Source organism: Penicillium lagena (genome assembly GCF_028827675.1).
Source record: "Penicillium lagena strain IBT 129212 chromosome Unknown utg000006l_segment0_segment0, whole genome shotgun sequence".
Lineage (NCBI taxonomy): Eukaryota > Fungi > Ascomycota > Eurotiomycetes > Eurotiales > Aspergillaceae > Penicillium > Penicillium lagena.
The window spans coordinates 1,896,967-1,920,749 of NW_026623227.1; the positions used below are offsets into that span (position 1 = coordinate 1,896,967).

Here is a 23,783-nt window from a genome sequence, read left to right on the forward strand (position 1 = left end):
TAATGTGATCGGAGAACCACATGGGAACACGGCAATGAACTTCCATAGGGAACCCTTCAAATTGAGATTTACATGATTTTGTTGTGATGTTGTGTCTAGCAATCTATCGTAAAGGCCGAATAGTAGGTAGGTAGGTATATCTCTTGCGCTGCCTTTTTTCAGTGAGGAGAACCGGTGGGAAATCCGCACACATAACAATCAGAGGCCAGATAATAGACCAACGAACGCCAGAAGACTTCGAATATCTAACACTAATTCCAACACACTTCGGCGCAAATTAGGGGACCAGGAAAATCAGAGAAGAGCGGAGAGCTTGAATGGGTCAATGGAGATGACGGCCAGCAACTTTATACTATAGACAGACAGGGGATGGTGTTGTAAATAGAATCAAAAGTTGGTGGGTGGAAGAAAAGTTATCATTAGACTGAAATTTCATTAGACTGGGGAGGACAATTATAGGGAGGTTGTTGAGTTGGGGTCGTCGCCACAGGTGTGTGGCGACCGGTCTTTTGAGTCACGTCATGCCCAAATAGGGAGGTCTGCTTGTCACGCTGATTGTCAGTAGTAATGGAGAGTAGATATTGCTGTTTATCAATTGAATCGAATCTGTTGGACTGGAGGCAGTGGTCGTATTACCGATGGGCCGACCGGTGGACACTTGGGGATACCATCATCAACAAGGGGCGACGGCACGCAGCTCCAAAGCAAGCTGATAGCTCTACACCAAACCCAGCAACCTGACGCGTACACTGCTGTCCGAACGAAGCTCTTAAATCTACCAATAGGGCACACACTACAGTCAACTATATGATCATCTCTTCTCCAACATCGAGCCACTGGCCCAAACATTGATGAAAAGAAAGGTCCACAGAGTGGATGAGAGTGCCAAAGAATACGCCTGTCAATGACCCGAAGGCCGTTGAACAAACTGTTCCGCCGCGCTGTGCAATGCAGGGACCAATCTGTGGTGGACCGCCTTCATGATCGCAGCCACCCAAACAAGGTAAGTATGAAGAAGAAAAGAAAAAGAAGAGGAAACGACGGTGGGCGGGAAGCCCTTTTATAAGGGGGCAAGGGGGCGCTAGCGTAAGCGAGACCTGGTTGGGTCATGTGCGCCGATATGAGTCAGCTGACCAGGGATGGAATGTTGACTTTTGAGACCAGATAAAAAAGTCTGAACTAGTTATTTGCTAGCCAGACAGTTCCATGCGCTTCGATGGTGGTGTGCGCCTTCGATTGGCTCTCCTGATCAGCCACCAAACAGGCCCGGCGCGAGCTTGTGTGGAGCCTCCCCTTTTTTGCTTTTTATTTTTTCGTTGCATTTCGACCGTTGCACAAGGAATGAGTCGGCAGAGGGCCGCCGGCCGTTTGCCTCGAAGAGACAAGTGTAGGATAACTAGCGCTACGGTGCGGCAGAGGGCCCCATCCTCATCAAAGCGTGCCATGGTTAACGGAGGTCTAGATGGGTAGGCTAGTGGGCGCTAGAACGATGGAGCCCCCTTCGGGAGACATAGACAAGGAAAGGATGATGTAGGTACAGACAGGGGTCCATCGGAGGACATGATGATTTCCCCTGCGCTGTCACGATACACTAACTACTACTGTACTCGGTGGACACCTACCCCCCCAGTGACGATATGCAATACCTGCCTGCCATGATTGACAAGGATCGCCTCCTTCCTTGTCCATACACTACTCGTGGCCGTTCCGGCCGCATGGCAATTGCAGCGCTAACCAAGTCACTAAGTCACGCCATCGAGCCGAGCAAAGATCATCCAGGGTCGATCGACGCGGGCATTGGCCCATTCGTCCCAAGTCACGAGGCTGGCCCCCCAACGGGTGAAAAAGGGAGTCCGGGAAAGGGGGTTGTGATAGGGTGCAATTGGTTGCCGGCCGCGAGTGGATCGGCCGGTTGGCCTATCATTACTGGAAATGTTCCGAAGGTCGCATTATTTGTTATTTCTTCTATCGCTGCTGGATTTTTCGGGGCTTGTTCTGATAGACTACCGCTGACGATGTAGAGCTGAGCTCTAGCTGGAACCATGGGAACGGTGCCGAACGGCTATCGACCGTGGTACCCGGACTAGGGAGCTACAACCCTGGCACAGTAGTAGCGCAGCGCAGAGTAGTTAGGGCTAGCCACTCGTAACTCTCCGACACGGGACCGCAGTCTAGTTTCTTGCAAGTGGGTCGCGGCCATCGTGTTTTTCAGTTCTAGACAAGGAGCCGCCTAGACCCAAGGAAAAAAGGGGCTTAATTAGGGGGAATTTAGAGTCATCCTAGTGTGTTTTGAACCGCCCCACGCGTGAGTCGGGAGACTTGAAATGGGTACAATCGGAAAAGAGTTGGAATTCCGGGTTGCAAACGTACGTTGAAGTCAAAATGGCAAAACTTTGTGTCATCGATACGAACATCACGGCGGTCTCCAGTCGTGGGCGGGGGATCCAACCGTGGAAATGGGCGGTGATACGTCCAGATCGCAGCATTACGTGCCTATCGTTGCAAAGTGCGAAAGAGGGGTTGCGACAATCACGGCTGGTCGGTGGCGAGCACACAGGGTTTGTACACGGACGCCACTTGATCATGATATCAGATATAGTGATGGTCATGGGGTCGGTGAGGTGGTTCAGCAGGGGTGTGTTGAGGAGAGCAGGGTTATTGTTATTTCTCCCAAGGGATCGACTACTATTGCCGCGACGAGGGGGGCCAGAAGTTTTGCAGGACAGGACGGACTTCTCTTCTCCGCATAGAGTTCTCACTCGTCGCTCTGAGACAAGTGTCACCGCCAGTGATACAGGCAATAGTTATCAAGAATTGTCCTTAATTTGCTGCTGTCAAACCGGCAAGGGGATCCGAGCTGCCGCAAATTACTGGCGATCTCACCTGCATCGCCGATCACAGGAGCATGGTGGGAGGAACCGGGTGAATCCTGCTGGGATTGGATTGTTCGGGCCAAGCCAGTCACGGGTTGGGGAGTTGTCCATCGTTAAAGTATTCCATAGCAGAGGGCGCCACACAGTGTTTGATCGTTGTCCCCCGAATATGAAATGTCGTAGTGAGTCGTAGAGTGGTGTCACAGAATAGACTCCAAGGTCTGGACTGTGTGGTACCTGTATACATGAACAGAACAGCCCCCCTGAAGGGCCTTAGCTAAGCCGACCCACCAAGTATCCCTGCAGCTCTTTACCCCTTCGGGCGCCATCAACAAGCGCTGGACTTTTTCTTTCCTTCTTTTCCCTTCCGCTCTCCTTTTTCCCTTTTCTTCTTTCTCTCCCCCTCTCCATCCCACCTGCAAAGAAAAAAATTATACCCCCTCCCTTTCCCCTTTCCTAACTTCGTTGTGATACCCCGAGCTCCTCTTGCATAGTGCTTGAAGCTCCTTTTTCTTTGCTTTCCTTTGAGATACCCCAAGATACCCCCCAAAACCCGCTTTCTTGATACCCTAATACACCGTCTTACGGTCTAATCACCTTTAATATCACCATGTCTGACACCAAGCCTGTTGAGGAGACCCCTGTGGTCGCTCCTGTTGTTGCTGAGACTCCCGTCGAGATCCCCGCGGAGACTACCGCCGAGGCTCCCAAGGAGACCGCCGTCGAGGCCGCTGAGGAGACCACCGCCACCCCGGCGGTTGAGAGCACCGAGGCTACTGCTGAGCCCGCCAAGGAGGAGGCCAAGGAAGTTACTCCCGCCAGCGAGGGCACCCTCGGCTACAAGGCCCCCGGTCTGGTCAAGTAAGTGAAGATTTTTTTTTTCTTTGTGAAAATTGCGCCGTTGAGGTCAATAACTAATGCGATGATTTCCAATAGGGGCCTCCGCTTCTCCAAGCGCTTCTTCTACTTCAGCGACGACGCTGTTGAGAGCAAGAACCTGTCGGTCTTCAACCAGAACGAGAAGCCCGCGACCGCCCACCCCATCGCTGCCTGGGCCAGCCAGACCGGCAAGGGTCTGCTGTTCTTCACCAAGCGCGCGGAGGACAAGGCCACTCCCGCCGGCATCTTCAACCTGGTATGATTTGGATTGGTCTGAGTGCAGTTGATTGCGATCTAACAGAATTTTTAGTCCGATGTCACCGACATCAGCAAGGATGGCGTGAACGAGTTCCACTTCAAGGTCAACGGCCAGAAGTACACCTTCCAGGCTGCCACTGGCACCGAGCGTGACAGCTGGGTTGCTGCCCTCGAGACCAAGTCTACCGAGGCTAAGGCCGAGAAGGAGACCATCACCTCCAGCGAGGGCTACAAGGCTGAGCTCGAGAAGCTGACCAAGCCTAGCCTGGCTGCCGTCGCTGTCAAGAAGCCCGTTGAGGCCAAGGAGGAGTCTGCTTCCGAGGACAAGAAGGAAGAGAAGAAGGAGGAGAAGAAGGACACTGCCAAGAGCCGCTCGCAGTCTCGCAAGCGCGGCAGCATCTTCGGCTCCCTGCTTGGCAAGAAGGACGAGACTACTGAGGAGAAGAAGGAGGAGAAGAAGGACGACAAGCCCGAGGCTGAGGAGGCTGCCGCCGCCGCCGCCGAGCCGGCCGTTGAGGCTGAGGTTGCTGCTGAGCCCATCCCTGAGACCGCCGTCGAGGTCGCTCCTGCTGCCGAGACCACCGAGGCCACTGAGGGTATGTTCATGATGCGATTTGATTATGTAAAACAGATGCTGACCTTTCTTCCCAGCTGCTACTGAGGCTCCCAAGGAGGAGAAGAAGGACGAGGAGAAGAAGGAGGAGAAGAAGGCCAAGCGCGCTTCCATCTTCGGCAACTTCTTCCAGAAAGTCACCAGCCCCTCGCACGAGAAGTCCGAGAAGGAGGCCGCTGCCCCCGCTGAGGAGAATGCTGTTTCCAGCACTGCTCCCCAGCTCGAGAACCCCGTCGAGGGCGCTGCTGTCGCTCCCATCGAGCCTGAGAGCGTGATTGCTCCGGCCGAGGCCGAGGCCGCCAAGGATGCCGCCGCTCCCGCTGAGACCGCGGAGACTCCCGTCTCTCCCGCTACAAAGGAGAAGCGCCGCACCTCGTTCTTCGGCTCTCTGGGTGTCAAGAAGGAGAAGAAGGCTGACACCTCCGATAACGAGGCTACCACCGATGGCGAGACCAAGGAGAAGGGCAAGTCCTCCAAGCTGGGTGGTATCTTCCGCAAGCCCAGCAAGGCCGTGAAGCTCGAGAAGGGCGAGACCGCTGCTGCCGAGACCGAGGCCAAGGCCCCTGAGACCACCGAGGCCGCTGCCGAGCCTGCCGTCACCGAGGAGGCCCCCGTCGCCACCACCGAGGAGACCCCCAAGGCCGTTGAGACCACCGCCGAGGAGACCAACAACGTCACCATCCCTGCCTCAACCCCGGTCCAGGCTGCTGCTTGAATTACAACACCGCGGAGACGTGTCGTCGAGTTTGAACGATGGTGGGACTTGTCCTACCAGTCGCCAACTCGCGGCAGTCTAGATGGGCTCGGTTCCTCGACTTGAGTCGCAATGGTGTGGAAACAAACGAATCTACCCGTTCGCTTTGGTTGCTTGTTTGCTTTGCCTCGTCACGGCCACTTTTTCTCAGTCCTCCCTTGGGAGTCTGAGCGAAGAATGGCACAAAGATACCCGCTGTCGTTTTTTTTTCCTGCATCAATCCAAAACCTCAAACCCTCCAAAAAACAGTCCTTATATTGTCTCGTCGCCAGCAGTTGTTGCTCAACTGCTTCCATTCCTTTTATTATTGACGATCTGCGTCTCGCAACCGTGACTCGAGCGCGACGTGTTTATGCGTTACGTGCGTGTGTCGCCTGACTAGATTGATACCACTACTTTTTTGTGTTCTTGTTCTTGCTGCTTTTCCTGTTCGATACCCTGCAGGGAGGAAGGGTGTGTGGTTTAGTTGCTGCTCGGTTCTGCTCTTCTTAGGTCGTTCCGCTCAACTCAAATTGGCCCTCTTTAATGTTGTCTACCCCGTTGTGCCTGCCTGTCTTGCGCGTGGTTGCTTTTTTCTTGTCTAGGTGGCCCCGTAAGTGTGGCTTACACCGCGATAGGTAATACTTAATAGAATCTTCTCCGTTTTCGATTATTACTGTTGTTGGTTGTAGCCGTAGCCAGCTAGCCTACTACGTATTGCATGTATCCTAGAATGATTCAAGGTAGAGACTCTGGACATAGCTAGCAGCGCAGGGAGTCGAGAGAATGCTTCACCAAGATGCCTGCCACTGAACAACGCCAGCAACAGAAGGGTACACTTCACCATAAAAAGCGAGTCTCTCATTTGGGAGCCCGAAGAAGAAACAACAATGTTCTTATTCGCCAACTTTTGATGCATTACTGACTAGTTATAAGATTGTTGATGCGGATGCTTCAGGCTCTTCAGAACTTATTTGCGCATCTTACACATTGTTTGGTGTACTATTGTATTTAGTCCTTCGTCTCTCTTCTTTGCTTTTTCTGTTCCCTTCTCTTCTCCACCTTTGAAATGCTAGTGATAGAGGTATAGGAATCAATGTATAATTTACTGTGGGTAATCCGTCGCCATGCCATTTCTGTGAGTGTACGCTCTCTAGATACAGCGATATTCGAAATCGGAGATACCACCTCACTCTCATGCATTGACTTCTGAATCTTAATCTGAAATACGCTAATTCAAATACAGTATGGTCGTAGATCGTTGGATGATGTATTTGCCCCAAAGTGCTATACAACTGTCCTTTAGTTCGATCGCGACGCTAATAACACTCGGTTGGTGTTCCCTCGCGAACCCTCATATATTTAATATGCAAATAAACGCCATGAGTGGTAGTCCACAGTCGCTTAAGGCCGACATTCCGAAATGATCCCTACCATCCGTGCCCATTGCGTCTTGCTTGGGTTACGCCACTGGTGCAACGTGGATCGTTGGATCACCATATCGCCCGCCTTGATCGTACGGGCCTCGTCGTTAGACAAGGTGAGCTCGACTTCGCCGATGAGCAGGATAATAATGTCGAGGCTCACGGTGCGGTGCATCGGGCCTTCGCCACCGGGAGGAATGTCGTTATACCACACGTTAGCACCGCCGCCTGGCGAGACGAGTGGGACCGGGGTCTGCAAGGCGGTTTTGTAGTGGTCGAGATCGTTTTTGCTGCCGAGCGAGACGGGTGATCGCTCGGTCTGGTAGCCCAGCCTCTGGAGCCCGCCACCAAGCTCCGTGCCTACTTCCAAGGATACAGGAAAGTCGGTAGAAAAGAAGGAGTTGCCATCTACATCGTTATCGGTGATATATCGATTAGGATTTGGGAGCCGGTTGTTGGCCATAATAAGCTATTCGATCGATTTTGTACGGCGTGTGAGTCAGAAGGATTCGTGATCGTACGAAGTGCAAGGAGAGGGGGATTCAGTAGAATATGTAACCGCCCCCAAGTCGACCCCTCACCGCTCACGCTCGTGAGGGCCCGTCACAATCTGACGGATATTCCACCTAATGGTCATTGTCTTCTAATGTTTTTACTCCCTACCTTTCTTTACCAACCACCACGATGTCTAAATTGCATATTGAACTCGACAATCGGATCACTGATGTCTTGAAGCGTGTGCCAAGAACGTGACAACACACTTTAACAAGGATTGCTGAGGGCGAAACTTAAGATTAGTCGAGCGCGTTACAGGTGGGGTTGTGAACTAATCCGTGAGAGTATATTGATATACAGTGCACCTCGAAACTGGTGCGACGAACTACACTCTTCGCTGGATTCACCAGCCCCAACAGCAGGACACACTAGTCTATATTGGGAGATTTTTCGAAGTACCCCTGTCATTTGACGAGTACTTCTTACGTAGATTATATGCATAGTACTGTACTTTCGAGTATGTATGCGCTTGTAAATCCAAGATCACCATACCCCACCTCCAAAAGAGCCTCCCGAGGGAGGGGTATCTTAACAATCGATTTCGAGTATCCCTATCAATTCCCTTTAGTTCTGGCTAAGTACGCTGATCGCAAGCCCTCCTTCCAGTACGTTACACTTACATATGTGCTGATAAAGTCTAAGCCCCACAGGCCTCACAATAACTAACAGCCACGACCTTCCTTAGAATCATCAAACTCATCTCGATCGAGTATGCACGATATGAAGTGCTGTCTCGTTATATCTTTTCTTCTTTTCAAATTTATCAAACTTGCTTTTTGTACACAACTTCCTTCCTCGTCGGGTTCGGACGTTTCCTATCTAAGCGCTGGCCAGAAAGTGCTGTTCCTTACCAACTCTGATCACGAGCAGTCCAAGGCCGTTTTAGCGACATGCCAATCGCTTATTCAATATCCCTTCGTAGATATTCATCTTGCGTCTTTCCCAGAACTGAAAGATGAGGTATCGAATTTACCTCCGGGCCTATCCCGGGTCAGGTTCCATCCTCTAAATGGAACCCCTTATGCGAAGTTGCTTGAATTGGAAGAGAATCGATTATCAATTTTATCGCATCCCCCCGGGTTCCGCGGCGCTGCAGCTTCACGAAAAGATTTACCGACCTCCCAAGTACCGTGGAATGGCACCAAGTACCTGCAAATGTATCGCAGCATGCTCGACGTGATCAAGGCGGTCGATCCAACATTGGTTGTGATCGACCCACTTTTAAGACAGGCAAATGACGCAGTGCTGCAGCTGGGATATCGATACATGATTCTATCTGCGAGTAATTTACGCGACGTGCTCATGACACAGCAGCCAGCGGGCAGAATGATTCGGGAGTTTCCCGCGTACGTACCACATATCATGTACTTTATGTCCTAGCACTAACACGGCTAAAGCATTGGATCTGGATTCTCGTCCCCTTTGCCATGGTACATTGTTCCGTATAATGCCTACCTGTGGCTACAAAGGACATTTACAATGGTGTTCTCATCGCATTTACGCAGATTGAAATCATGTCGACAACATCATGGTGTGGACAACCCCGTCAATCTTATCGATTGGTACAGAGACGAGGTCACAGTGCTCATCACTTCTTCCCTCGAGCTCGAGTATCCTATGTCCGTTCCCCCGAACGTCATAGCATGTGGCCCAATTATACCACTCGCGCAATCATTGATCAGGCGAGAACAGCTCTGGAAAGACTGCTTAGAATGCTGGCCCGATTACCGACAACCTATACTCCTAATCGACCTGCAAAGTCTCACAGGAGATGATGCACGTCAAATCGCACAGACGCTCCTTGGCATTCCTCCACGGCAATACGAGCACCTCCAGGTTTTGTGAAATATCAGAAACCAGACAGAAGACTCTCGAACAGATGATGTCCATTCCGTGATTGACGCAATGTTTCATATAACGCACCGTCGGCTGCGCAAGTTGCAACTGAAACCGGCAGACGTCGCGTTGTTATTGACCAGTAAAGCCATCTCTTGTATTGTGCACCGTGGCGAGAGGAGCCTCTTCCATGATGCTCTGACGTGAGTACGACGAGGAAAAAATCCCTGTGAGTCGGTTTACTAACAATGGCCATTGCAATAGATCAGGTGTTCCCCAGTTACTTTTACCTAAATGGCAAAGCGATTACGACTACGCAGTCCAAGCTGAGTGGCTAGGCGTTGGCAGATGGGCAAACAGAGCCCACGCTCCGTTCATAGCCCAGGGGGAGTTGAGACCTGCAATCCTGAGCGTACTGGATCAAGATCGCGAAGGGGTTCGCATCTCGCGGCAAGCCAAGGAGATTAGTTCTGTGCTCCAAACTTCTCCTGGCCAGAACGCTGCGGCACGAGAGATCTTGAAAACGTTGCGTCTTCCTAATAACCGAACAAAAGGATCACGGGGAGCTATCTCAGACGAGTTATGATCGCGTCAGCCGTGGAATACAAATAGGATTCGCTCAGAGATTCTCCACTAACAGCCCTTGACTAGCATGAATTACCAATATTCCCCTGCAATTCCCAAAATACATAGGGTAATCTATGTGGCTGACAGGCTGAGGAGTGTGATAAGCAGTTCATAAGTAGTCTGCAGGTGCGCAAGGTAATGACAGTCACTATTTTACAATGTCTAGTACAAGTAACCCTCCAAATTGTCACTTGGGCATGGGAAGTGGCAGAGAGTGACCTCGTCAGTTTCTCGACGCCCTTTCAGGCTCTCGTGTTTGATTTTTTTGCATTACCACGGGAAATTCTAGTTGCCTTAGATAGCCAATTCAGTTACGAGACAGGGCGACGTATTGTTAATGAGGGTAATTCAGTATATTGATACTGATACAGGAATATCAATATACCTGTATCCATGCCTAATGTAGACGATGAGTTGGCATTAGAGTTCGAGAAACAATTAAAGAGTGTGGGTGGTGGCACCGGTTTCGAGACGCACTGTATCTGAGTTCGAATATCGCTGTATAATCCTTACGAATAGGCCACTCTCAATGTACGTCCCAGGCTTAGCGGGCATTCCGCAGGCCTGACCTCTCTTTTCGATTCATCTTAATGCCGGCAGAGACATGTCTGCCTACCAGGTAGTGTAGCCTGGACCGGTTCCCGCCGGCGGGCATCCGGCGATCGATCGAGAGCATCTGCCTAGATCCGCAGGAATGATAGTGACAGTTGTCCTGTTTCTCACTCGAGACCATCAATCGCCATCTCCGCGCCATGGCATCCTATCGGCCACGAGACCCGTCAGCAATGGTCAGACGAGCCAAGAAACCTAGTTCGAGCCCCAAAAACGAGGCTCCAATTAGAGCGGGTGTGCTCGGTCAGCAGCAAGCACGGTGTGCGTCGGAGTTTTCAACCAGAACCATGTCCGAGGGGGAGGGGTGGGTGCAAAGTCAATTTTCACGCCCTTCGGCAGGGCTAAGATCAAAACGGGCACTGTAGGGGCACCACCGCCCACGGACACAGCCCGCGGCGGGGAGGCAAAGGGGAAAGGATCGGTGGAGCCGACCCAGGAATGTCTCCCGTAGTCCTTTGCGACCGGAGATAATCAAACGCGCCTTCGCCCCTGCGCGGGGACTGGATTGGGGATAGAGAGAACGGAGTTCGGGGTCGTAATGGTAATCGTCGTCCGGGGAGTGTCGCAGTGGTGATCTCGTATTGGCACACTCCTCGTCGGCGGGCGATGTACCTGCAGTGGGCCCGGCTGCCTAGGGCTTACCCAATCACCACGGCCCCATCGCGGTGACTCACACCCCGTGACCGCCGCCATTGGTTCCGGCCCGGCGAGAATAAGAAGTGCCTGAGTCCCCCGTCGATGCCTGGCTCTTTTCTCTTCCCTTTCCCATCCCGCTTATCTTTTCCACACAACCACCATTTGATCCCACCACCAGCAACCCACCATTCTCCCCTCTGACCACTACACTTTTCCTGTCCACGATATCCATCATGGAGGCTTTTTAAGCTCCTCGTCGCCTCAGCGCCCGTCTTTCTCCACCGAGAACGACACGATAGATCCCCCCCATCTCTCTTCTCCTCTCCACTCTTCAGAAGTCTTAGGACCTCTGAACTTCAGCAGCGCCTCGCGTAGCTCAAGTTCTCTCCCCTCCAATATTTCCCCGTTCGACGTCACGTCGTTCACCACGGATCACCACCAGCAATCATGGCTCCCCACGCCCCCGCTCCCGACGCCTTTGGCTCCCAGTTCGATCAACAAGAACAGCGAAGACAGCAACAGTCTCTCCGAGGACTTTGTGCTCTACCCCACCACGCCCGCCCGTCCGCAGCCTCGCCCCAGAGACTCGCGTGCGCCAGCACTCGTGAATACAACCCATAGACCGTCTGCCCTGCAGCCGTTCCTGGCCCAGAATCAAGCTCGACGACACTCCTTCACTCTGCAGCTGCAACGTCATCTCCAGCAGCAACAGTGGTCCGGATCGCCCGTGCAAGACCCTCGATTAGCCAGACTTGCTTTGCAGCAGTCGACTCCGTCTTCCTCTTATCGGTCTCCCAACGCCTTGAAGCGTCACCCAGCCTCGGTGCCTTCGAACTCTCCACACCCCAACCGCCCTTCAGTCCCTTATTTTAACACGGGCCTCGCCGTGAACCAAAAAAAGAACCATCACTCGCGCGCATATCCTCGCATCATGTCTACCCCCAACATCCAACAAGGTATTTTCGTCTCCGACGATCGCATTTTTAGCCACATGGCTAACCCCGCTCCCACAGACTACGACTTTGACTACGACGCCCTTCTGGGTCTGTCCTCGACCGACCTCATGGAGGGTGCCAAGTCCCCTCACCCATTCGCCTTTGACCAGTTCCCGCTGGGTTCAGAGGCCGGGGTCGAGCTTGTCACCGACGCTCCGACGGGCACCATCTCGCCCAAGGACCTGATGATGGACTCCTCGGTGCCTCCGTCGACTTCGTTCACGGATCTCAGCACCCCGTCCTTCGACTCGCCTGGCAACTTCAGCCAGAACCCCTCGCCGATGTTCACGGACGTCGACCTGGTTTCCGGCCACGAGGCCTGGTCGCCTCTCTTCCACGACAGCGACGCCGTGAACGCCTTTGACGCGGCGCTGGCCGAGCCCAAGTTCGCGCAGCCTGCAGCCCCCGTGGCTCCTCTGTCGCCGGCTCCCATGAAGCGGACTGCCTCGGCCACCACCAAGCAGTCCCCCGCAACCCGGCCCTCGTCCGTCGCCGGTGTCAATGCTCGCTCGCGCAAGCCTCTCAGCCCCGTCACCTACGACGAGAGCGACCCCATTGCCGCCAAGCGTGCTCGCAACACAGAAGCGGCCCGCAAGTCGCGTGCCCGCAAGATGGAGCGCCAGGCCGGCTCAGAGCGCCGCATTGCCGAGCTCGAGGAGCTGCTCGCTGAACGAGAGCAGGAGATCGAGTATCTCAAGTCCAAGCTGCAGGCTCAGGAAAGCTACCAATAGTTGTTTTGTCTTTCGATGTTGTTTGTTTATGTGATATGCGTCTGCGTTATTGTTTGATGTTCTGTCATTTTCCTGGTTACAGGGATTGTCGTGGGCGTGGGTCGAGTCATTTTCATTTCACTTGACGTCCACAGGAGGTGTCCAGGGTCTTAACTGATCCTGAACCCTGCACAAAAGTTTTATGTGTTCGCACATCTGGACGTCTTTCGTCTTATTCTTATTACTCTTTTGATATTTTGGTTTCCTTTTCGGGTTTGGCCGGTTCTGACTGTCTCCCATTAGATGGGATTGACTCGTGGCTATATTGTTTTGGTTTTGTTTACTTGATAATTTTATTATTTCCGCTCGCTATACTCATCATCCCTTGTATGATCTCGTAGACTATAGATTTGTTCATGGGCTGTACAGTACTTCCGGAAATCGGGAAATTAGCCACAAAACAGATAGCCGTGCCAAGCCTACCAGTACCGGGGCTAGACTAAAGTAGTGGCCGATTAGTATTTAATTCCGGCTCTCGAGGTCGGCTAGATAGGCAGATTGGCCAATAGGGGTCTGTTGCTTACATTATGTTCTCCCCATTTGATACTGCTCAGTTGATGCGGGATGAAGAATGATCTCATACGACCGTCAGCCAAGACATTAACTTTCTTTACAGTTTGTATGTATTTCGGCATCATATCTCAGCTCTGATGCTGTAACCACCGAATATTGGCGTATTAAACGCTAAGTCTCGAAGGTATTTCAACCTGCCCTCTGCGCATGTTCTCTTATTCAACCAACCTTTCTTTTGATGCTAAATTGATCCCGCTAGACTATATTCGCCCTGGTAGTGTACTATTTGATACACTCATAGCTTGCTCTGATATAGAACATCTCCCGTGGTATGGGGTATCTCAACCGTACCATGCATTAATCTCATGTGGATGAAGTATATCTACTGGACCTGCTATTGGAAGACTTATTGATGCTGATATAGACCCCCTAGTGGGATATCGCATTCGTTGCAGTTAGATAGTAAGAAAGTAAGTACTTTAGGACTTCATTTGCGTCGTCCATCTGAACTGCATCATAAAATTGCCGTGTAAGCCCACGCTCCTCGATAGCAAAGGTTCCTACTTGAACCCAGTCCACCAATGTTCTACCATGATCATATCAACCAACTTGTCCGTATAAAGCCATCCCTAACTTCCATGCTTGAGGGCACGCCGTTCACTCGTCTGTACACCAGACTTGAAAGCACCGGGAATTCATGTTGCGTGACAAAGCTTTAAAATTTATCCGAGGATCTTTCGGATCAATTGGATCCAGCCACTCTATGTCAGTGAGTCCCACCTTCCGGGAGCAATACTCATACACTCCTCGTTGAAGCATATAGCATTCAAATGTGAAGTGGGGACAGATATCTGCAGTGAACTGAAGCTTCACGCCTCCACGGACATGCTTCAAGACTTTCGCCTCAATTCCCCATTGATACCCTGAAGGGAATGGAGCCTCGAGCATATCGAAATTCGGCACCACGCCAATACATCTGCCACCTGGCTTCAAGTGATCGAGAATGTTCTGCCACATTGCCAACTGCTCTTCAACACTGGAGGCATAATTGAGAAGCCAGCATGCGAAGACAACGTCAAACTTGCCCATATTGATTGGCTTGCTGCAATCTGCAGTGTAGAACTCGAAGCGGCTATCGCTTTCAAACTGGCGGCGTGCAGCTTGAATCATGCCTGACGAAATATCTATTCCAACCACTCGTCGAGCCCCGTGCTCAATTGCTTTGCCAGACATGAAGCCCGTACCGCAGGCGAGGTCAAGTACATCCATTCCCTGGATATTTCCAAGGTGGGCGAGTAGGGTGGCAGTGTCAAGCAAGTCAGAGGGCAGTTGCTTGATGGAATTGTAGCCGCTTCCGATTTTATCGTATTGTGTGGACTGTGTGGACATCTTATTAGATAGATACTCGAAGTAGAGAAGTTCGGATGATATAAAGTATTATTGAGTTGGAGTTTAGAGGCTGGGTGCTCTGCCCAGCATGGAATATAAAGAGGAGGACAATATGTTTAGGCACTCTTTTTGTTAATAATATTCTCAAATACGTCACAAATTGATTGCGTGGCTCGCAGTTATTCTCACTGCATCGATTCACGGGCAGTCGCAAAAAAGCTACGTACATACGTAGTAAGCGAACGAATCACACACCTTCGCAGCAGCCACGCCAACTACTCACTACTCCTTACTTCCTAGCAGCCTGTTTAAACCGATTCCATCAGCAAAAAATTTCGAGATATGGGTAGGAGACATTCCACAGTCCTGGTAATGCTGCCCTTGATGAAAATTGCCCCGTGTTGCGTCATTTGGAAATTTTAGGTCAAACGTTTTCAGATTATGTAGCAACCTCCGAGACAAATAAGTCAATATTCAGGGATAGTTTAGACGGCCAACCTTGAAGAGACTCCGTGATAGAGTCGATAGTACTGTATTACCTTGCTCCAAATAGAATGATAAGCTTCGTACCTAATAATTGAGCTATCAGGCTGCAACGCATCATTTAATCACTCTGACCGAATAGAGCGGGTGTGTTCAGAAGCCGATGTGAAGCTAGTATACCTGCCTCCATATTCTCCTGGCTTGAATCTCATTGGGGAGTTCTTTCCTGAACTAAAAGCCTTCATTCGGCGCCATTGGCAGTCCTACGAAAAACCCTCTGGCCAAAGACTCGATACCTTCTTGGAATGGTGTGTTGACACGATCGACACAAGGGGGCAAAACGCAGAGGCATACTTGCGGTATGCAGGACTGATAGTAGAGGAGATGTAGCGCAATTACTGCAGCGAAATTTCGCGCGCTCAAATTGAGGGTTTTTGGCGAGCAACACCGCAAACTCGAAGATTGTCCGGAGTTCGTGTTGCAAGAATGCTGGGCAGTGTTATGCGGTGATCTATCCCTGCCCTGAAGAGTAGGCTGAGTAGTAGCTCATAAAGGTGGCATGGGTTGGTAGCATCAATGTTTAAATTTCTTTTTGAATCAATTCGACGCATTTATTACCCGGTCCACGATCAGCGATGCCTTGCATCGCAAAGAGCGGTCAAAGAAGACTGTTGGATCATTCGGCGACATTGGCAGTCTTACGCAGACAATCCTGATCAAGGGTTTCATAACTTCCTTGGCTGGTGGGTTGACAAGGTGGGAGCAAGGGAACAAAGTGCTAGAGGACATTTCTGAAACGCAGGTCTTGACATTAAGAACTATAGTTGAGTACATACAGTATCCCATACATATTGCCTTTTTTTTTGCCTTGATCGCTAATCAAAAGCTATGGTAAATATCGATTAACTATTGGAGCGGGAGAATAAGGCGCACAATGGCATGTCAGGTCAGAACTGACAGACCGACAGGAGAACCGGGGTAGAATTCGGCCAGCACGGAGCCGAGCGCACCAACCGAGTAGAATAATGAAGCAATCGAACGTTGCATATCCTCTTCTGTATATTGGGCATGTGTATGATGATAGAATCTAGGATACAGTAGTTCCGCTCTCCAACCATTTCGACGCCCCGTCTGTAAGGCCAGAATATATCACGTGGCTGCCGAGCGCCAGCTTCGCTGCACTATATACCACATTCGTATGGGATGTCTTATCCCCCAATTTTGGGCTCTCATTTTGGTGGAATTTTAAGGACCATTCCAGCATAAACTTCCTCTGGCTGATCAAGCATGGGCCTGTTCGCGTCGAATATTTTCTTCCATGCGCTGGCGTCGCCGAGAATATTTTTCGCTATTTTCGACAGGGTGTCACCGCTTTGGACTGTGTAATATCCGTTTTCTGCCGGGTCGCTGATCTTAACGTCCATATTGATGGAATATCAGGAAGGCGAATATTTGGAGTATCTTGACTCAAGATATGATGAAAGTACCAAAATTGGGAAATGATTCTGGTAACTTAAGTTGATAATTTGAAAGTTGATTAGATTAATGCCTTACAGAGGAAGAAATCTCTATTTATACCTTTTCTACAGGTTTCTTTATTACTACGTACAGTAAAATCTACGTCATGTTACACTGCTAGTCCATACCTCGATCCCGTGAAGTACTACCCAGGTAGGTTACATGTTCTGTGAATCGATTTAGAAGTAGGTTAAGTTAAACCAGTTCCGAGCCTTGGCATACGTCATGATGCATGAGCAATGACTCCGTTTGTGCTTTTCCAAAACTTTAGTCGCTATGCCTTTTCTGGATCAAGGGTCAACTGAAATAAGTGATCGGACGAAACCGTCGATCATCCAGCCAAAGATCACATGTATCATAGTGCGGCCGGGTCCGTTAGTGTGGACCCCACAAGTCGATCCTTTTCTCCACGGTTCGTTGGAGAGTGACCAATGCAGCTAAGGGCTTCCGCTAATGTTGATGGAAAGGAAACATCCAATCCTATAAGCTAGTCCAACCTACCGTAGCCGCCCGTGAGCGGCGCCCTACCTTCCTAAAAAGCACCTGCCTTTCCCTTTCGCTTGTAATGGCGGCGGTTATGACCACACATATCATTTCGTAGTTGTTTCAAACAGGAAAACTTGCAGAAATGCCTTGAATTTCGTAAAGTAGCGGTCAGGAAATGGTAGTAGACCTTTCCAGAGGCCCGTGAAACTGCTGACGGCGTCGGTTTTGCTGGCGGTCTTAACTGTCGTCTCCAGCATATCGAAAGCCCCTTCAAGTTCTCTCTCGTCAAACTCCTTGTTGTATAGTAGTTTAAGCGTCGTAGCATCCTATTAGTGGTTCCAATTTTCACGGTGATTAAGATGGTGCCGTTCGCCGCGTGGATGAGAGAGGGGAGATATCCACTACCGATGCTTTTTGTTTGAACTGTTTGCATTTCCGTGGAAGATTCTAGCTACCGTGGATCACCCAAGCACTTACAAGACATCAGGTATGTAATTTTGGTTTGTAACTCTACGTACCTATAATATACAGGAATATGAATATTCCGAATAACCTGTGATTGGTGCCCGCGAGGCCACCTCCTCACTACTGCTCGAGGCTACCAAGGTTAGACCCTTCCGCGAAAGCAGTGTAAACCTAATCCTAAAGTCATATTTCTTGAATCATCTTTTTATAAGCTACCTTGGAACGCTAGGAGCGGACCGGTCCGGCCTGATTAAGACCTACTTTGGACTTTGTTCGTGGAACGCCAAGGCCAGGACGCTAACGCGATCTCTAAAACAGAGACGTTCATTTGTTTAGCTTCGATCAAACCCCGACCATTGAAACGCCCTCGAATCAATCTTGCATTTCCTCCGTCTATGGAAAAGGTCTCTACTGCCTAAGCGGGGCAATTACAACGACTATAGGCAACTAACGACGTGCCATGTCTCGGCTGAAGCGGTTTTGGAAGGGAGATTCGACGAAGGCAAAGGGTCAAAATGACAATGTGTCTGCAAAATTAGATGGTACGGGAAAACTCCCAAACTAATATTGTCACTATTGATGTCCATAGGACCAGTCACCCTCCACGGTGACAGCGTTACAGGGTCGATTTCTGCAACTTCAGTTACCAATCGGTCAACCACAGATCCTTCTACCTTGATCTCCGTCACCTCCGAGAACATGCCTCAAACCAAGTTTACGGGAGTGACTGGAAATGAGACTTCTAACGACCCGAATCCAACCCAACCCCTATCTGCAGATACCATAGACGCTGGATCTACTCCTGCTTCTCTCTGGGACAAAGCATATGATTCTCTGAAGCAAGAAAAGCCTGAGCTAGTATCAAGATATGAGGACCTCTTGTCTCGAGTGCTCATCAGAGGTAGCCTTGAATGTAATGAACCTGTTCCCCAGCCGTGCTAATGACACTATATAGCTAAGGCGAGCTCTCTATCGGCCCCGAACCAGGAAGAAGACGCCGAAGATATTAGGAACCAAATTCCCCAACATGATGCGGCTGCGCGCAGAGAGAAACTGAAACAGATAGCCGAACTAGGTCTGAAACACATGGAAGATAAGAAGGTTAAGGTGACAATGCTAGGACATGAGATCGGTCTGCAGGACGGGGTGGCTCAGATTGGCGAGGCTGTGGATTGGGCCCAACAATACGTCAAAGATGCGGTCAAAGATGTCCCTTATGCGCCGGCTGTGACGGCAGGCATCTCACTCGTCCTTCCCCTCCTAAAAAACCCGGCCGCTGCCGACACTGCCAATAAGGAGGGATTTACATATGTCACGTCGCAAATGCGCTACTACGTCGAGATGGAGTCACTACTGTTACCCGAGGATATGAAGTCTGGCTTGAAGAATGACTTGATGGAACGTGTGGTGGACCTGTATAACCTCATTATTGACTTCCAGGTGCAGAGTGTCATAAGGTTTTATCGCAGTCAGACCAAAAGCTACTTCAAGGGCGTCGTCAACTACGACAGCTGGAACGATAAACTGGGTCACCTCAAGGAGGAAGAGGCAAAACTGGAGAAAATGTTTGAGAAGGCTTTGTCCGCCACAGGTGTGCAGCAGCTGAAGAAGCTGGCCGGGGAAGCGAAAAGATCTTACGAGGCCCTAAAAGATATTTTCGATAATATTCAGGAGCTTGTGAGGATATCCCGAAGCCAAAAGGATACACTAGAGAAGACCGAGCAACGCTTATCTAATGCGGAAGACCGACGCTGCCGAGACACTCTCAACGCCACCGATCCTAGCCTTGATAAAGCCCGAATCGAGGAGGACAAAGGTGGTCTTCTCCGAGACTCATATTGTTGGGTGCTCGACCATGTCGATTTTCAGAGGTGGAGGGACGCGAGATGTGGCCAGCTTCTCTGGATCAAAGGTGATCCTGGAAAAGGCAAGACAATGTTGCTTTGCGGGATTATTGATGAGCTATCTAAGGTGGCTATACATGACATTAACATCTCGTTCTTTTTCTGCCAAGCTGCAAACGACCGCATCAATAATGCGACAGCAGTGCTGCGGGGACTTATATATATGCTTGTGCAGCAACAACCCTCCCTCATCACCCATGTTCGCGATGGCTCCTTCGAGGGAGAGAATGCATGGTACGCATTGCTCAGAGCCTTCACTAAGATTCTAGAGGATGCGCACTTGCAACGCACTTACTTTATTATTGATGCACTTGACGAGTGCACTTCAGGCCTGAGCCAACTTCTTGATTTTCTTGTTCAGCAGTCGTCAGCTCATTCGCACGTGAAATGGATCGTCTCTAGCCGCAACTGGCCGAGCATTGAGAAAGACCTCGATAACACGACGCAAATAAAGCTTCGGCTTGAGTTAAACGAGGACATTTTGTCGGCTGCTGTTAACTCATTCATCCAGCATAAAATAAATAAGTTGGCAGAGAGGAACAATTACAGTGCCGAAATACGGGATGTGGTCCAGCATCACTTGATATCAAAGGCAAATGGCACGTTCCTCTGGGTCGCCTTGGTTTGTAGGGAACTTACCGACGTCCCTAAGAGACACGTGCAGAAGAAGTTGGAGGGATTTCCGCCCGGTCTTGATGAGCTTTATAGGCGAATGTTCAACCAAATCAGCGAATCAGATGATGCGGGGCTCTGCAAGTCTCTTCTCGGCGTTGCTATGACCGTTTCCCGCCCTATCACGCTGGATGAATTATCGTCCTGTATCGACTTACCTAAAGAAATCACAGACGAGCTAGCAGAGATTATAGAGCTTTGTGGCTCTTTCTTCTCGCTCAGAGAACGGACAATCTCCTTAATTCATCAGTCAGCCAAGGACTTTCTCCTGCGAAAAGCATCCGATGAGATCTATCCTAACGGAATTGAAAAGGTACACTATTCCATCTTCTCGAAGTCGATGCATGCAATTGCTAGGACACTGCAACGTGATATCTACGGCCTAGTCGCCCCTGGATATCCGATCGACCAGGTCAACCAGCCGGATCCAGACCCGTTAGCCACAATACGATATGCGTGTGTCTATTGGGTTGATCATCTAAACAAATGCTGTCCTAGCCAAAACGCGATCGAGGACCTTCTGGACAGTGGTTTAGTTGGGATGTTCTTGCGCCAGGACTATCTTCATTGGCTCGAGGCTCTTAGCCTATCAAGAAGCATATCAGATGGTGTAACTTCGATGCTAAGACTCGAGAGTTTGCTAAAGGTCTGTTTCCACAAGTGCGGCCATAGGATCTTTTTAACGTAATTATTTTAGACAACAACGCAGGACGAGCAGCTCATTGATAAAGTTCGAGATGCATGCCGATTTATCCGATACCATAGAACAGCTATTGAGAATCAGCCGCTTCAAGTATACGCTTCAGGATTGGTATTTAGCCCAACCAGCAGCAAAACAAGGACTCAATTCCAAACACAGGAACCAGCTTGGATAGTTAGAAAACCAACTATGGAAAAGGGTTGGAGTGCGTGCGTCCAGACCCTTGAGGGCCATAGCAAATCGGTCAAGTCGGTCGCTTTCTCTCACGATTCCAAGCTCCTCGCCTCGGCTTCGAACGATCGCACCATCAAGGTATGGGATGCCAGAAGCGGCCAGTGCCTCCAGACTTTCGAGGGCCATAGCGACTGGGTTAACTCAGTCGTCTTCTCCCACGATTCCAAGCTCCTCGCCTCGGCTTCGAACGATTTCACTATCAAGGTGTGGGTTGCTGACAGTGGCCAGTGCCTTCAGACCCTCGAGGACCATAGAAGCCGGGTCAACTCGGTCGTCTTCTCCCACGATTCTAATCTCCTCGCCTCGGCTTCGGACGATTGCACTATCAAGGTATGGGATGCCGATAGCGGCCAGTGCCTTCAGACCTTCGAGGGCCATTACATCGCCTTTTCCCACGATTCCAAGCTCCTCGCCTCGGCGTCGCTTGGTCGCACCATTAAGGTGTGGGATGTCGGCAGCGGCCAGTGCCTCCAGACTCTCAAGGGCCATAGCGACTGGGTCAACTCGGTTGTCTTCTCCCACGAATCCAAGCTCCTCGCCTCAGCTTCGAAAGATCGCACCGTCAAGGTGTGGGATGCTAGCAGCGGCCAGTGCCTCCAGACCCTCGGGGGCCATAGTAGCCGGGTCAAGTCGGTCGTTTTCTCCCACGATTCTCAGCTCCTCGCCTCAGCTTCAGACGATCGCACCGTCAAGGTGTGGGATGCTAGCAGCGGCCAGTATCTTCAGACTCTCGAGGGCCATAGCGACTGGGTCAACTCAGTCGTTTTCTCCCACGATTCCAAGCTCCTTGCCTCGGCTTCGTACGATCGCAACATCAAGGTGTGGGTTGCTGACAGCGGCCAGTACCTCCAGACCCTTGATGGCCATAGAGGCTCGGTCAACTCGATCGTCTTCTCCCACGATTCCAAGCTCCTCGCCTCGGCTTCGGACGATTTCACTATCAAGGTATGGGATGCCGATAGCGGCCAGTGCCTCCAGACCCTCAAGGGCCATAGCGACCGGGTCCACTCGGTCGTCTTTTCCCACGACTCCAAGCTCCTCGCCTCGGTGTCGCCTGATCGCACCGTCAAGGTGTGGGATGCCGGCAGCGACCAGTGCCTCCAGACCCTTAAGGGCCATAGCGGCTTAGTCCACTTCGTCGTCTTCTCCCACGATTCTAAGCTCCTCGCCTCAGCTTCGAACGATCACACCGCCAAGATGTGGGATGCTAGCAGCGGCCAGTGCCTCCAGACCCTCGAGGGCCATAGTAGCCGGGTCAACTCGGTCGTTTTCTCCCACGATTCTCAGCTCTTCGCCTCAGCTTCGGACGACTTCACTATCAAGGTATGGGATGCTAGCAGCGGCCAGTGCCTCCAGACCCTCAAGGGCCATAGAGGCTCGGTCAACTCGGTCGTCTTCTCCTACGATTCCAAGCTCCTCGCCTCGGCGTCGCCTGATCGCACCGTCAAGGTGTGGGATGCCGGCAGCGGCCGGTGCCTCCAGACCCTCGAGGGCCATAGCGGCTGGGTCCACTCAGTCGTCTTTTCCCACGATTCCAAGCTCCTCGCCTCGGCTTCGAACGATCACGCCGTCAAGATGTGGGATGCCAGCAGCGGCCAGTGCCTCCAGACCCTCAAGGTTGAAAGAATCAACTCTTTAAAATCATTCGACAGTAGTCACTCATATCTTGAAACTGACACAGGTACACTTTGTTTATCTTCAGTTTCAGATATGGGACCGACCAACACCACCGCCCCCAAAGTGGGGCGATTTGAAGGTTATGGTATAAGTTCTAATGGCACATGCATCACTTGGAACTCGGAAAATCTGCTATGGCTACCCCCAGAGTACCGCCCACGTACTTGCGCTGTGTCGCGATCGACCATATGTCTTGGTTGTGCTTCGGGACGGGTTCTATTCTTCACGTTTGATTCGCTGAGACTCTCGCATTTTTTTGCTAGACACTAGATCCTTTTTAGATAACGCAGACAGATTTTCAGTGTGTTTTGGTCAAGGCGATTTCGAGAATGACTGTAGTACTGGTCTATATTCTATCACTTTTTCTTTCTCTAGATTAACGACATCGACTGATGTTGCTGCTTTCAGTCCAGGGATTGTATTATAATCCAGCTCAGACTTGCCTTTCAACCCCTCATCAACCACATCCATCTCCCGCTCCCACAATCCTCTCAAGCCTGCATTATCCCCCTTCTTCCTTCCCCAGTCCCTCCCTCTTCCACCCCATCCCAACCCTTCCTTCTTCCCCCAAGCCCAGATAGATAAAAGACCCTGCCCGAACCTTCTTAACTTCAATGAGCCCCTCGCCGTCCGGGAACTGCTGTTGCTCGAAAGAAGGTAAAGGGACGCAGGCAGGCCATCTATCCGGTCCAGCCCTAGGAAAAGACAGGAAAGTAAATGTATTCGTCCGTCCGGGATGGATGGGTGGATACAGATGGGATAGGGTGTTTGGATGAAGAGTGTAGGAGGGAAAGGAGGGAAGGAAGGAGAAAATAGAACACAGACAAGAGGAGAGGAAGAAGGGGGATGTGATTTCGGAAGTATCTGATTCTTGGTTTTGTCATCATTGCTGGAGATTGTTTTGATGTTGGTAAGGGGGGTGAGGGTAGGT

General features: G+C 50.8%; 7 protein-coding genes across 7 annotated transcripts; 5 read left to right on the forward strand and 2 right to left on the reverse strand.

Annotated features, from left to right (window-relative positions):
* Window positions 1-3,483: 3,483 nt before the first annotated feature.
* On the forward strand, window positions 3,484-5,338 carry N7510_008895 (uncharacterized protein; the record flags this gene model as incomplete). The annotated part of the gene is made up of 4 exons (XM_056980820.1): window positions 3,484-3,734; window positions 3,810-4,008; window positions 4,063-4,606; window positions 4,662-5,338. The coding sequence occupies 4 exons, from the start codon at window positions 3,484-3,486 to the stop codon at window positions 5,336-5,338; spliced, it is 1,671 nt and encodes a 556-aa protein (XP_056831029.1).
* Window positions 5,339-6,760: 1,422 nt separating this feature from the next.
* Window positions 6,761-7,243, reverse strand: N7510_008896 (cupin domain-containing protein; the record flags this gene model as incomplete). Its single annotated transcript, XM_056980821.1, has 1 exon — window positions 6,761-7,243. The coding sequence occupies one exon, from the start codon at window positions 7,241-7,243 to the stop codon at window positions 6,761-6,763; it is 483 nt and encodes a 160-aa protein (XP_056831030.1).
* Window positions 7,244-8,502: 1,259 nt separating this feature from the next.
* N7510_008897 (uncharacterized protein) lies at window positions 8,503-9,180 on the forward strand (the record flags this gene model as incomplete). The annotated part of the gene is made up of 2 exons (XM_056980822.1): window positions 8,503-8,681; window positions 8,733-9,180. 2 exons carry the CDS (start codon window positions 8,503-8,505, stop codon window positions 9,178-9,180), a joined length of 627 nt encoding a protein of 208 aa, XP_056831031.1.
* A 1,370-nt stretch (window positions 9,181-10,550) lies between these two features.
* Window positions 10,551-12,772, forward strand: cpcA (amino acid starvation-responsive transcription factor GCN4; the record flags this gene model as incomplete). The annotated part of the gene is made up of 2 exons (XM_056980823.1): window positions 10,551-10,714; window positions 11,410-12,772. The coding sequence occupies 2 exons, from the start codon at window positions 10,551-10,553 to the stop codon at window positions 12,770-12,772; spliced, it is 1,527 nt and encodes a 508-aa protein (XP_056831032.1).
* Window positions 12,773-13,981: 1,209 nt separating this feature from the next.
* Window positions 13,982-14,713, reverse strand: N7510_008899 (class I SAM-dependent methyltransferase; the record flags this gene model as incomplete). The annotated part of the gene is made up of 1 exon (XM_056980824.1): window positions 13,982-14,713. One exon carries the CDS (start codon window positions 14,711-14,713, stop codon window positions 13,982-13,984), a length of 732 nt encoding a protein of 243 aa, XP_056831033.1.
* A 3,651-nt stretch (window positions 14,714-18,364) lies between these two features.
* Window positions 18,365-20,929, forward strand: N7510_008900 (uncharacterized protein; the record flags this gene model as incomplete). Its single annotated transcript, XM_056980825.1, has 2 exons — window positions 18,365-18,566; window positions 18,621-20,929. 2 exons carry the CDS (start codon window positions 18,365-18,367, stop codon window positions 20,927-20,929), a joined length of 2,511 nt encoding a protein of 836 aa, XP_056831034.1.
* A 201-nt stretch (window positions 20,930-21,130) lies between these two features.
* Window positions 21,131-22,943, forward strand: N7510_008901 (WD40 repeat domain-containing protein; the record flags this gene model as incomplete). The annotated part of the gene is made up of 2 exons (XM_056980826.1): window positions 21,131-22,792; window positions 22,857-22,943. The coding sequence occupies 2 exons, from the start codon at window positions 21,131-21,133 to the stop codon at window positions 22,941-22,943; spliced, it is 1,749 nt and encodes a 582-aa protein (XP_056831035.1).
* Window positions 22,944-23,783: the final 840 nt, after the last annotated feature.